The sequence below is a fragment of the Sesamum indicum genome, linkage group LG1, assembly GCF_000512975.1.
Source record: "Sesamum indicum cultivar Zhongzhi No. 13 linkage group LG1, S_indicum_v1.0, whole genome shotgun sequence".
Lineage (NCBI taxonomy): Eukaryota > Viridiplantae > Streptophyta > Magnoliopsida > Lamiales > Pedaliaceae > Sesamum > Sesamum indicum.
Window position 1 is genome coordinate 14,496,581 of NC_026145.1, and position 13,257 is coordinate 14,509,837.

At 36.2% G+C, this 13,257-nt stretch overlaps 4 protein-coding genes across 6 annotated transcripts; 3 read left to right on the forward strand and 1 right to left on the reverse strand.

Moving 5' to 3' along the window:
• Nucleotides 73-3,315, forward strand: LOC105167620 (ankyrin repeat-containing protein BDA1-like). 2 transcript variants are annotated; one of them, XM_020695236.1, is made up of 3 exons: nt 73-1,187; nt 1,297-1,863; nt 2,267-3,315. In XM_020695236.1, exons 1-3 carry the CDS (start codon nt 1,173-1,175, stop codon nt 2,795-2,797), a joined length of 1,113 nt encoding a protein of 370 aa, XP_020550895.1. In that variant the 5' UTR covers nt 73-1,172; the 3' UTR covers nt 2,798-3,315. The 2 variants fall into 2 exon arrangements, with proteins under 2 accessions (XP_020550895.1, XP_020550897.1); XM_020695238.1 differs by having other exon boundaries at nt 1,353-1,863; nt 2,267-3,314.
• Nucleotides 4,427-6,410, forward strand: LOC105168003 (ankyrin repeat-containing protein ITN1-like). 2 transcript variants are annotated; one of them, XM_020694426.1, is made up of 3 exons: nt 4,427-5,039; nt 5,235-5,748; nt 5,847-6,410. In XM_020694426.1, exons 1-3 carry the CDS (start codon nt 4,464-4,466, stop codon nt 5,954-5,956), a joined length of 1,200 nt encoding a protein of 399 aa, XP_020550085.1. In that variant the 5' UTR covers nt 4,427-4,463; the 3' UTR covers nt 5,957-6,410. The 2 variants fall into 2 exon arrangements, with proteins under 2 accessions (XP_020550085.1, XP_011086209.1); XM_011087907.2 differs by having other exon boundaries at nt 5,235-6,410.
• On the forward strand, nt 6,451-7,234 carry LOC105167627. Its single transcript, XM_011087414.2, has one exon. The coding sequence runs from the start codon at nt 6,483-6,485 to the stop codon at nt 6,957-6,959; it is 477 nt and encodes a 158-aa protein (XP_011085716.1). The 5' UTR covers nt 6,451-6,482; the 3' UTR covers nt 6,960-7,234.
• Nucleotides 9,215-11,600, reverse strand: LOC105167634 (cyclin-U4-1). The gene is made up of 2 exons (XM_011087427.2): nt 11,209-11,600; nt 9,215-9,752 (listed from the first exon to the last, which is right to left on the reverse strand). Exons 1-2 carry the CDS (start codon nt 11,541-11,543, stop codon nt 9,458-9,460), a joined length of 630 nt encoding a protein of 209 aa, XP_011085729.1. The 5' UTR covers nt 11,544-11,600; the 3' UTR covers nt 9,215-9,457.

Consider the following 13,257-nt stretch of genomic DNA (forward strand, 5'->3'; position numbering starts at 1 on the left):
GTAGATCCCAGAACATATTGAATGCAGGTACCAAACCGAAAATATTAGGCGATACTATGTATTCTCGGAGAAATGAACATTCTTTGTTGTCATTCGCTAGTGAATTGTTTCTATTGCAAATTCAAGTTAGAGAAAAATATATTGTTTAATTTTATCTAACAGTTCTTTAGTATGCACTAATGAGTAGTAACCTGTACTTTTATTCTTTTCTTTAATTCTACTAATATTTTCAATAATTCGACGGACGAAAGGACGTTTCTGGAGAGTTTGGCTTGGGGCAAGGTTTCTTGCTTTTGCTGATTGGTCTCTTTGTGAGCGAGTGAACTATATCTATAATTCATACAACTCCCACGATTCTATTATCTTCTACCCCGTTTACTTTTACTTTTCAAAGTCAGTCTATAAAATTAATTCTTGTCATTGTGCCTATAGAAAGAAGAAATTAGATTTGTTTAGTTATAAAAAGTGTCCAAAATTTTCCACAAGTAATTAATAACGACCTGACCTTTCAAAATCTTTCATATCTAGATCTGTTCCTGTACAAAACCCTCAATTGTTGCAAGGTGTCGTCGACTGTACTGACAAGCTCAGATTCGTTCGACCCCTTACTGTAGAGGTTCGATTCAGTCCAGTCCCGTTCCAAAGTGATCTGGGCCTTGGAAGATAGCATAATTTACTTTGCTCGGACTTTTTATTACATTCAAATTGGATTCTTCACGAACCACTCTGCATGCTTCTTTGTCTTGACGACAGTGATGCTTCCTAGAACATTTCCAAGTTCAACATGTTAGACCTATGTTGTCTTAGTCATTTATCATATTACGTTTTGCTGGTAGGTGCAATCTTCTGGTTCAAGGGAGAACTATGAAAGCAACTAAACTCAAAAACTGGGTTTTGACAAGTTCCAAGAAACACCAGTATAAATTTCCTCTGTTAGTGCCCGCTGGCATTCAATTTTTCATAATGTTTCTGCAAATCACACACACACACACACACACACATCTGCTTACATCAAAATTGTATAAGATTATTCAACGTTGCACATGGTAGTAGGCTTTATTTCTTGATTGAACAAGTCTGAGGTCTGATTTTACCTTGAGTCCACACCAAGTCATCCAACTGCTACTTTCTTGGAAGAAACTTTCTTCATATTTACAACAGTTAATGTTGGAATGATCAAAGCACAGGTAGAGCTATTTAAACCTTTCTCTACTTACAACCTCTTACATTTTTGTTCATTCTGACCATTTTATGTAATAAGTCTACACATAAAACCACTTCAAAATGGCTGGTCAGATACTGTCTGAAGCAGCCCGCGATGGAAAGCTTGATGTTCTTGAAAATCTACTCAGGGAAAATCCATCAGCTCTTGCTGATTTCAGGCTCACATCGTTAGCAGAATCTCTTCTGCATGTGGCAACTAAATCGGGGCAGCTGAGTTTCGTGCACGAGCTCATGAGAATAGATCCTGGTATTGCACCAGAGCTGAACAAGAACGGTTTTCGAGCTCTGGACATAGCTGTCATAATGGGCAACTTGGAGATGGTCAAAGAAATCTTGAGGTTTGATCAAGGTCTATGTCTGCTCAAAGGCAAAGACCAAAGAACAGCCCTTCACTATGCAGCCATCAAGGGCAGAACTGAAATAATCGACGAATTGCTGCAATCTTGTCCGGATTCTATTCAAGAAGTCACAGTTCATGGGGAGACTGCACTTCATCTTGCTGTGAAGAGTTATCAGTTTGATGCATTTTCTGCCTTGGTTAAATGGCTGCAGAGGCTCAGCAAGGCACCGGTTGTTAACATGGGAGACGGGGATGGGAACACTGTGTTGCACCTTGCTGTTTCAACGAAACAATATGCGGTAGAGTTTTAACTGCATTGGCCTTTCTTGATAATTGCGTGATTATCATGCTAGGATGATCTTGAGTTGTGTGTCATGTTCAATAGCGGTATTGCTCAATAAGCGTCTTGATGCACTCCTCATAAGCGTGTGCATATCGTATTGTTACACTGACACGCCTCAACTATGATCAAATTACAGAAATAGTCTCATTGTTCGAAGTTAATGAATTTTTATTGGATGGTGCAATGAAAACGTTATTGAAGTAGGAACGGTTTCTTTAGTTAGACAATAGTTCAGGGGTGTAAATGCAATTTTTTTAATTTGGTCTGCTTTCATTTGGATCATCCCAAGTGGTTGAGAAAACTAAGATAAAGATCTCATTTTGCTCATTCTTGTATCATTTTGCTCATTCTTGTATCAGTGCATAGACCTACTCCTCAGTGAGAACAGCATCGCCGCAGCAACAATAGAACTGGATGCCAGAAATACCAATGCCTTAACAGCACTAGACCTTTTAGACATACAAGATTCATATGACCTTAAAATCAGACAGAAGTTAGACTCTGCTGCTGCTGTCACTGCTCCAAATTCTGTAGCAACTACAGAAAGTTCGAAACACTTGAAAAGAACTTCCAAACCAAAGCATGATCTCCAACCACAGCCCTCAAAGAACTGGTTCAAGTACTTCAAGTTCCAGAAGCAACGAGATTCCCCCGGCGAGACACGGAACGCGCTCTTAGTCGTGGCTGCATTGATAGCCACAGTTTGTTTCCAAGCCGGCATCAATCCTCCAAGTGGCATTCTCAACCGACCTCCACCGCCGAGCCCTCCAAACCAGACCTTTCAAGAACGGCCCTCGTTGGGCCAGCAGAGGGCTCGGTTCTTGCTGCAGCAGCAGCCATCTTCGGGTCCCGTGCTGAATCATTCTTGTTCTTGTTTGCCAACTCTTTAGCCCTGACAGCATCAATTTGCATTATTATATACCTCACTGCAGGCTTTCCGTTTCAGAGGGAATCCACATAGCGTTGTACGGTATGATGTTCAGTTATGGTTTTGGAGTCAGCAGTATCATCAAAGGGATAGACAAAAAGAAGAAAGCCATGGCTTATGTTCTTGTAACTGTTGCTTTCACTCTGCCATTCGTGCAGAGATGGCTGCCCAGGTGGGGGAAGAAAGCATGGAAGAAATGGAGGAAGAGAGGTGTTAGAAAGATTCCATTGCCTATTGATAATTGACAGAAAAACCATCTTTAGAGCTTGGAGACATGGTTGTTTGATGGTCTCTATACAAATATGTCTACTACAGTAGTTGTAGAAATTGATGAAATCTGTAATGTTGAGTAGGTCTGGTGATAGTTGAGGTACCATGAATGTTTGTGTAAAGGGCATGTTGTAAACAGACAGTGTCTTGAAATCAACTAATGCTGTTCCTGATTCTCCTTCAGAAATATACCTCAATCTACAAACTAAACACAAACAACTGTCCGTACAATCTTGCAAACTTTCTGCGTAATGCACAAGATTCAGACGTTCAAATGAAGGCCTAGTCATGAGATGGTTGATCAACTAGGTTGTACGAAAATTTTGAGGATTACATACTTTGACAAGTATGTGAGTTACTTTCCAACCAAAACTAAGTTTTGGAGTTCGACTATCACCCAGTTGTTTGTTTAGAAAAATACTAATATCCCTAATGAAATTGTGTAATCTTTGGATGGAGATTTAGAAGTATTAACTTTACACTTTGGTTTTTTTCTCATGAAGAATTAAAAAATTGTAAAAAATTCGGACAAATTGGGAGGAAAATTCTGAAAAATTGTAAAAAAATTATCCACTTAGTTCATAAAAATATTTCAAATTTTTTTAAAAGAATAAGTAAAATTATAGTTTATAGTCCACAAGAGCATTTTTTTTAGTTCACCACAGAAAATGGATGAAAACTTAAAAGAGAATAACGGATTGAACTAGTTGCTGAGAGGCTTTTAAAATCAACGGTATTTGCAATTTTCTAAACAACGAGGGGTGTCTGTAGTTATGTCAAATTTTAGGAAAGTTCGATATAATTTACCCATGAATGAATATAGATTGTATATGTATTTCTTGCTCTCAAAATATGGCTACATCAAAACATTATCATAAGAATATTTAGTTGAATATGAATCTTGTCAATATTAAGTAGGAGCAAATTCTCTGGGCATTTTGAAAAGTCCGTTGTAGTTCCTTACCAAAAGGACAAGTCTATGTCCTCCGTTCCAACATAAATAACTTGCTGTCTAGGCAAATATTCGTTTACCTGATCCAACGATCTTGAATGAACAAACGGAAATCCAGCTTGTCTGATCCATCCAGGACCTCTATGGTTTTGCTCCAGAAAGAAATTAACAACTAGCTGAACAATTAGTTGAGCATAATAGTTTTGTTCCATGTGTTTAAAAATCAACATGAGCATACTGTCTTCATCATGACATAGATAGTACAACAGGTCAATGTTAACAGGTTATTTAGTCGTATACGACACCTTCAACAGTTAAGACAAGTCAATGGGACACTTCTAACCATATAGTATATAATTACGATTTAATTATGCTAACACAAAGATTGGTAAGAAACTGAAACAACATGGATCAAAGAATGTTGAATGCAGCGTGTTCAGGAGATGTAAACATGTTACACCAATTACTCCATGAAAATCCCTTCATTCTCTCTGATTATCTTTTCATGAACTCCCATGAAAATCCTCTCACCATAGCCACAAAGGCCAATCAGCTAGTGTTTGTGCGTGAAGTCCTAAGGCTCAGGCCTGAACTCGCCGTTGAACACAACCAAGATGGATTCCGGCCTCTTGACGTAGCAGCAGCATACGGCCATGTGGAGATTGCGGCAGAGATCTTGGCAGCCCGGCCGGAGATTTGTCGGCTGGCTGGTAGAGATGGAAGAACAGCTATTCATTATGCTGCTACCAATGGAAGAGTTGAAATTATTGATCAGCTGATGGCAGCCTGCTCAGATTCGGCTAAAGATGTGACAAGTTTTGGAGAGACTGCACTTCATCTGGCTGTCAAGAGCTTCAAGTTTGAATCACTTAAAAGTATGCTTCATGGGCTTGAAAAAGTTGGTATGGTGGAGATGGTGAACTGGGCTGATAAGGAGGGGAACACTGTGTTTCACTATGCAGCATCAAGAAAGCAACTTGAGGCAAGTTTAAGTACTCGTGTTAATTTAATAGTTTGGATCTTCTACTATAAATTGGTATTCGATTTGTCTGTTGTGTGTTAAATAGAATAGAAGACGTAATAAGATTTGCAATGGCAATTAAGAAGAGAGTCTTTGTATCTATTGTAACACTGGGACAAAATTTTATGCTGAGTCTTGGATATTTAAATTGTGCAGATTGTGGAGCTGCTTCTTGACTGGAATAACAACACAGCAGGAAACAGGTTAGACCTGAATGCTGTGAACAAAAAAGGCCTGACAGCAGTTGACATAGTAGATATCTTGGCCGAATCCTCAAACGACTTTCACCTCAGGGAGATCTTGCGTCGTGCTGGAGGATATGCATCTTCTGAATTTAACATTGTTCCTGAGAGGCCTAAATCCGACACTGAAAGGCCCACGAACAATCATCTCCCTGGAGAAAAACCGAAGAACTGGCGAGACATCATCAAACATTTTGAATTTCAATGGCAAAGAGACTCCCCGGGAGAGGCACGGTCGGCGCTACTGGTTGTAACAACCCTTATAGCAACAGTGACTTTTGAAGCCGGGATCAACCCTCCAAGCTACTTGTTTGAGCCCTCCAACGAAGCGATTATCACTGTTTCCAGCAATGGAACAGCGCTCTTGAACCCAAATATCAGTTCAAATGGGACAGAACTGATGCAGAGAAGTAGTGCTGAGATGGCAAGTATGGCTTCGATCATCATCTTCTTGGTTGCCAATTCAGTCGCTCTTACATCAGCAACAAGCATCATAGATTATCTGACACAAGGTTTGCCTTTCCAGAGGGAGCTTCGCGTGGCGATGTCCGCCATGATTTTTGCTTACGGATGGTCGTTAGGAAACACAAAACCAACCGGAACATTAAAGGATGTTCTGCTCATCGTTGCACTTAGTGTGCCTTTGTTTCTGAGGGTGCTACCAAACATGATATCGAAACTTAAAAAGTTCAACTCCCACGGTTTCAAGACCGGGAAGATGATATATGCAATCAAAATGCAGCACTTTTACGTATTGTCTTGATATCAAGCTCCTTGGGTCTGTCCACCATTATACTTCAGAGAAGCCAACCAAACAAAACTTAGTACTCAAACTGCATTGTCCAAGAAACAGGCATCCTTGGACTAATCTAATTGTGCCGAAAGACAATCGTCAGAAGTGTAGACAAAAGAGCGAGAAAACAACAACTAGACCTGGTCCCTTCTTCTGTTTTCCATGTATTTTAGCTCAGTCAACTGAAGACTTGCAATAGAAATATCCTCATGGTCCCAACTCCTAGCAGACCTTCATTGACTGCACACTTTGTAAAATTTGAAGATTATGAGGACTCTGCTTCCCACACACCACAAACAGACTACAAAAACATCCACTCTATGCGAGCTGAAGTCCTGTATTCTCCCCAAAAAACCAATAAATACATAAATGGCTAACACCAGCAGAAGAGGCAGCATCTTCCGTCTGGGCTACAACGACAACACAGACACAACAAACGACACACGTAATGTGCTCTTGATAGTCGCGGCCCTGATCACGGCCGTGACTTTCCAGGCAGGGGTCAATCCGCCGGGCGGTGTTTGGCAGGATAGTAAGGACGGGCACAAGGCCGGCAGGGCAATATACTCAAGCGACAAAGGAGCGTTCTACACGTTCTTGATCTCAAACACTTTGGCTCTTTCGAGCTCCATCTTAGTCCTCATGGCTCTAACTTACAGGTTTCCTTATCATGTTGAGCTGTGGGTGGCCATTATGGCCATGTTTGTGACCTATGCAGCTTCTGTTTTCGCCGTTGCGCCCGACGAGTCTGTCAAGTTCAGGTATCTGTTGGCTACTGCAGCTGGGCCTTTTGTTCTCAGATTTGTGATGGAGACTGTCAAAAGGCTGAGGAGGAAGCCTACATGAACCAGCCACAGTCCACTATGATGTAGTAATAATTCTCAAAGTCAGGTGTCATATATACTTATGTTCATAGGGTAATTACATGTAAATCCCATACACTTCACTCCCTCAAATTTCAACTATATTGTATTTGTCATGTGATCGGTGTACGACTATATTTATTACGTGACTGGTTGGATTCGAATAAATCTCATTCTTGATAAGAGTTTCCCCAGAAACCATGCATCATGTTGGGAGAAACCTGGTGATTGAGTGTACATGTCAAGATATTTTAATTATGCTTGGATTTGTGTGTTAAATGTATACTATATGCCTTTATTTTTTAATTTATTTTTTGTTTATTATAGAATTCCTAGATATTAGCTATAGGATTTGGGCTTGCAACTCATCCATGTTGAGTTTGAATATGATAGCCTTTTTTGAGGACCAATTCTTAGTAGGCCATTTTAAGAGCCCACTAAGTCCTTACAAACAAAAAGAACAATTTTGTATTTTATCTTGAATCAATCTAATAAAATGCAAAATACCAAGATTTGATATGAGTTCTTGTGAATTTATCAATATTGTAAATATACAAAGTTCAAATTTCTTATGAAATTTTGAAATCCAATCATTAATTAATTTATTTGAGCTTTTAATTGATAATTTATTTGAAAACTTTTGATGTCAACATATTCATATTAATATATGTTTTAATTAATTATAATGTGATTTGACTATGTAATGATCAAGAATGTTTTTTAAGGTTTCATTGTAAGAGGGAGTCTCTAATGTTCTTACTTCTTACTAATAGGTTTTAAGAATAATGATGGATGGATATATAATATTTATATACATATATTTAAAAAAAAAGATATTACAAGCAAAAATAGGAAAACACAGAATACATATTGAGTCACTGACATCTGTTTGTCTGTGTTTTCATTTTCATTTTTATTTTTTAATTTTTGAAATAGTAATTAAAGAGAAAATATGTTTATTTATACGTAATTTTAATTAAAAAAAATATTGATTTGACACTATAATTCAAAATAAGATACAATCTCATTAACTAATCCAAACATATTTAATTTTACACAAAAATTTATATAAAAATAAAAATACATATTTATAGTGAAAATGAAAATACAGACAAATAGGCTAAATAAATATATATTCCTCCAAAAAGAAATAAGGTATGAGGGACAAGAATGTCAAAATCAAGAAAAGAAGATGGACAGCTAAATAAACAAAGAACAAACTTCAATTTGCCTGCCCACTGCAGCTAACTGGCAATGGAATTTCCAGTGAAAATGATGGATGATATTGGAATCCTTTAACATGGGTTGTGGGAGTCATTGCCTATCTACTAATGCTACTTACTATCTAGGGGTAAAATTAGGAAAAATTGTAATTTTGATGAACATCATATGAGATAAATTACATTAATATCCTCTCAGAGGATATATATACTCATAATTCTGCCAAGGCTAGAGATTATTTAATAGTTAGACCAAATATCAACGCTGTGAATATAATTAATCTTTTAATTATTGCAAAGTTCATATTAAAAATTCCGTGTAATCCCCATTCTATATCCAAGAAATTTTAACAAATAAAGTCTCACCCATTTTTTTAACCACCCTAAACTACAGGACACCCTGTACCCCCACCTCATCCACATGACCCTAGTCACAAATATTTAATAAAATGTTTTGACACTATATATATATAGATAAGAAATAGTGTTAGAGATGAGGGGTAGGGGAGTTGATGTTCCTCATCAGTTGTCTCAATCCCTCTCTCAAGTTGGCACATTGCCACAAATTCATACATGATTGCACATGTATTATGTTCCCTTCCTACAATCACATACAACTGTCAACTTGCACTTCTTGTCTTCACTACTTAAAATAACCACACCACATCTCCACCACTTTCTACTCTCCCTTTCCCCTTTTATATATTCCCCAACTCATCAATTTTAAGATTATTTACAATGTTTTTTTTTCTTCTTTTCTATAAAATATTATAGTTATGATGAATTATACTTTCTTCATTTTTAACCCACCCCACCCCACCCCACCCCACCCCAAGTTCATTCATATATTAATGATATAATAATTCAGTCGGTTCAGACAAGTGATAAAAATTAGTAGAGAACAACAGAATCTGACTTGTTGCCAAGAAAAATTATGCATGTGAAACTTAATAAAAAGAAAGAAATTAAGTGCACAAAAGGGTTGAAATGAACAAGAAACAAGAATTTGCTAAGAATGTAAACAAGAAAATAACCAACCAACTGTACATTCCAATGGATTTAATTCCAAATATTCCCATAAACATACACTGAAAAAGATGGAAAAACAACAAGACAGATGCAATAGAGAGAGGCCAAAAGTGCAGCCAGATGCCTAATTTGCCAACCCAAAAAACTTCCAAAAGAAAAAAAAAAAAAAAAAAAAGCACTACTTCTAACCTAATTACTACAGTAAAAAGAAGAAAAGCATTAATCTTTAATCTCAAACAGCAAGTTGCTGTTGTTGTTGTTGGTGGGATGATTCATCTTCATTAAAGCAGAAATGGAGTAATTTTGATGACCTTCCAGCACTGTACAAAGAAGAGGGCTCAGCTGCAATATTGTTGAGCTGAGGCTGAAGCATCATTTCTCTTTGTAGGTAGGAGCAGTATGTGTGGAAAGTTGTGGGGGTCACATTCAAATGGAATCCCAATCCAAATAGGAAATCCACTTCAAGAAAGTTCATCTCTGTTGTGCTGATTCCTCCCACTTTTGCATAGTATGCGTTGTTATAATACCTGCAGGTTTCATAAATTAATTACCGCAGTAAAAACATCAGACATTGTTCCATAGGAAATATCACAGTCACTAATTTTCTTGTAAGTTTTTCTTAGTAACAAGTATATCATCATCATGTGCGACTAATAGTAAAATCCACCATTATGATTATAATTAGATCATTGTAAATTACGACCGTAAAAAGATCAGATATTTTTCGGTAGAAAAAATTATGATCAATAATATTATTTTTTCTCAAAACGTATGCTAGTTACCATCACATATTACGATTAATATGCATGCATTAGTGTTTTAATTAGCATCTATTTTTGTAAATTGCGACAGTAAAAAGAATTATTTACTCTGTATATATATAGTATGTACATATATATCATGATCATGTGGTATGAATATTTTAAAATTTGAAGTCTATAGTTGGAGTGTAGCTATCAGATATGAATGTAAGATTGAGACCCTTGATGCCCTTAACCACATTATGTGTGGCTATATTTGAAATCCACACAATATATGATTTAAAAATTGAAATCTTGATGAAGGGAAAGCTGGATTTCTTAGCTGGACCTAAGTTGTTTCTTTTTTCTTTTTTTTTCAAGAAAAGGATTAGACATAGGTGGTTGGGATAATCAAGGAGTTCTTAACTAAAAGCAAAAGCTAATGATTAATTAATAAACTTCTAACAATTCAGATAAATTTGCTGATTGAAATTTTTATTTCAAATTATATTTCTTTTAATATATATCTATTATATAAATTATATGAAATAAAAGATATAACAGAATTTGAAAATAAAAATCCAATTCACAGACAATCAGCATAACATGAGTACTGTTTACTACTAATTGTTCAATTTCAGAGCATGAATTTCAAGGTAATAAGAGCCTTCTTAATTTGTGAACAACCCAATAATTCAAAATTCTCAACTTGGAATTACCTCTAAAACAAGAAATCAAAACCCCAACATAGTGTAAATAGCCAAGAAATCACAAAACTCCCATAAAAGTTTGAAGAAAGTCTGAATTTCCATTACCTTCAAAAATTAAACTCAACCCACAACAAATAATAATCATCCGATTTTATCTCAAATTATTGGTGTCTTGTCTCGTAGTTCAGTTCATATATAAAAATAATTCAAAAAATAAAAGAACCAAACTGTATAACAGTTGCTGGAAACGCCAAGAAATCACAAAACTCCCATAAAAGTTTGAAGAAAGTCTGAATTTCCATCAACTTCAAAAATCAAACTCAACCCACAACAAATAATAATCATCCGATTTTATCTCAAATTATTGGTGTCTTGTCTCGTAGTTCAGTTCATATATAAAAATAATTCAAAAAATAAAAGAACCAAACTGTATAACAGTTGCTGGAAACAAGATATCAAAAATCAAGTGAGAATTACGAACGAAGAGAAAAAAGTCAATAAATTCAAAAATATATATAGGTATATATACTTACATGTCGTCCATGAACTTAGCAGAAACCATGACACTGGTGATGAGGAGGCGGTGGACATTGAAGGAGTTGATGGGCAGCGCGGGCTGACGCTGCGTGAAGCGATCGAGATAGACGTAGGCAACAATGTAGCAGGAGGGGCTGCAGTTGGCGTACTTGAAAATTCTCTCGAGATAGGTTTGAATGGAGATGGTGGGCCTGGTGAGGCCGTGGAAAACCGAGATTTTCTGCGGGTGGAATCCACGGTTAAGATCGTTGGCCTCCGCCACCCGCTGGAGGAGAGAGGAGAGGAAACCGATGAGTCTGGGCATCACCGTCGGGCTCTCCAGCTCCGCCATTGTTGTCTCACTTGAGCTTTTTCGATTGTGATGGTTTGAAATGTGTGTGTGTGTGTGTGGCCGCACACATATATATATATATGTATATATATATATAAGGAAGCTGCTTTTGTTTGCTTTTTCTTTTCTTTTTTTTTTTCCCTTCACTTTTTGTATGTCCAACAACCTGTAGGCTGGTCGTTAGTTTGGCAGGTAGGGTGAATTTACTGAAAGGCCCTTGGGAACTTGGTGTATGGCTATGGTGTCCCTTTTGGTGTGTGTGTGTGTGTTGTTTTTTGGTATTTAATTTATTTTTTTTATTTTTTTATTTATGAATGTAGGGATGATACGTACTTGTATTTAGTGTATGAAATTCTTGTTTGATATTTATCTTATGAATTTTTATTTTGGCTGCTAATGTTAAATTTACTGAAACGTCATTTAAAAGATATACGATTATGACATTTTGATCCATAATCTCGTTTTTATATTTAACTTTAATTTAATTCTTGATTTATACATTTACGGACAATCATGTTTGTATGTAAATTTCTCATTTGAAATTCGACTTATGAATTTCAAGATGGTTTTGCGTTTTGTGTCTCGTCTCGATTTTGGAGTGTATGAGATGTTAATACACATTAATTGTTGGTGGCATTTTTAAACCTTATAATGTTAGTGGATGAAATGAAATGATTCCACAACTTTAGTTGTAATTATCATCTTACACTAATTAGTTGTAATTCTTGAATTTGAACTTAACTTGTGAAGGAGGGAAGGATTAGCTATGATGGGTGTTCAACACTTTTCCTAGACCACCCCCTCCCACCCCACTGGAAGGAGGGGGTGGGGGCACAACATGGCATATTGGATCTTGATCATCTGCTCTCATGACCAAAAAAGTCACACAGTTGTGGAATATACAGCATATACTAATTTAAATCATGTGATTACATGTTTCTTGATCAATGGTGAATGTGAGCACTGGGCCCCACCTGTGTTGCCTTATTCCTTCATGTGTGATGATTCTGATGCACACACATCCAATTAATTTGTTGGGGGGTGGGGGGGGTGTACATGGGTACATGGGTAGAGGATTTTATGTTCCACCATCACACCCTTTTTCTTGAAATATTATAATTATGCCTTTTTTTTTTGAAAAAAAAAAATCCAAAAAGGCATCATAATTTATGAGTTGTCTAATTAGATGAGATCTACTGCCAAATCATTTCAAATTTTCATTAGATCCCAATATGTAATTTTTTCGTATTATGTAATTGTTTATAGAAACTTCACTTGTTGAATTTTGTTTTTTTTGCAAATCTGCCCCAACAAAAGAGATTATTTACATTTCATCAAAAGTGTATCATAAATCATAGTCTATCTATGTTCCTGACTACAAGCAAGCTTATTTGGTTTAGATTGGACTAATTACTATGAACAAAAAAGTACAATATTGAACAAACAATAAAAACTCTAAGTAATTAGTTAATATATTTTCTATATATATTATTTGATGGGTTGTCCGACAAAATTTAAGACCCATTTCGAACCCATCAAAATTTATAAAATTAAAATTCAAAACTATCTCCAAACAAAATGAATCTAAAACGAGATTTCAATCTACCCGTCTTAATTGCCATCCCTATTAGTGTATCTAAGACCACTAAAATTGTAAAAGATAAAATATAATAATAAAAAAAAAGAAATACATAATAATAGTGAAAATGAAAGA

Excerpts from the sequence above, each read along its gene's own strand:
- LOC105167620 (XM_020695236.1), top strand. Across the intron at positions 1,864-2,266 it reads TTTCAACGAAACAATATGCG|TGCATAGACCTACTCCTCAG; the intron begins GTAGAGTTTTAA and ends TTCTTGTATCAG.
- LOC105168003 (XM_011087907.2), top strand. The coding sequence starts at position 4,464 with ATGGATCAAAGAATGTTGAATGCAGCGTGTTCAGGAGATGTAAACATG. Across the intron at positions 5,040-5,234 it reads CATCAAGAAAGCAACTTGAG|ATTGTGGAGCTGCTTCTTGA; the intron begins GCAAGTTTAAGT and ends TAAATTGTGCAG.
- LOC105167627 (XM_011087414.2), top strand. The coding sequence starts at position 6,483 with ATGGCTAACACCAGCAGAAGAGGCAGCATCTTCCGTCTGGGCTACAAC.
- LOC105167634 (XM_011087427.2), bottom strand. The coding sequence starts at position 11,543 with ATGGCGGAGCTGGAGAGCCCGACGGTGATGCCCAGACTCATCGGTTTC. Across the intron at positions 9,753-11,208 it reads GCTAAGTTCATGGACGACAT|GTATTATAACAACGCATACT; the intron begins GTAAGTATATAT and ends TGAAACCTGCAG.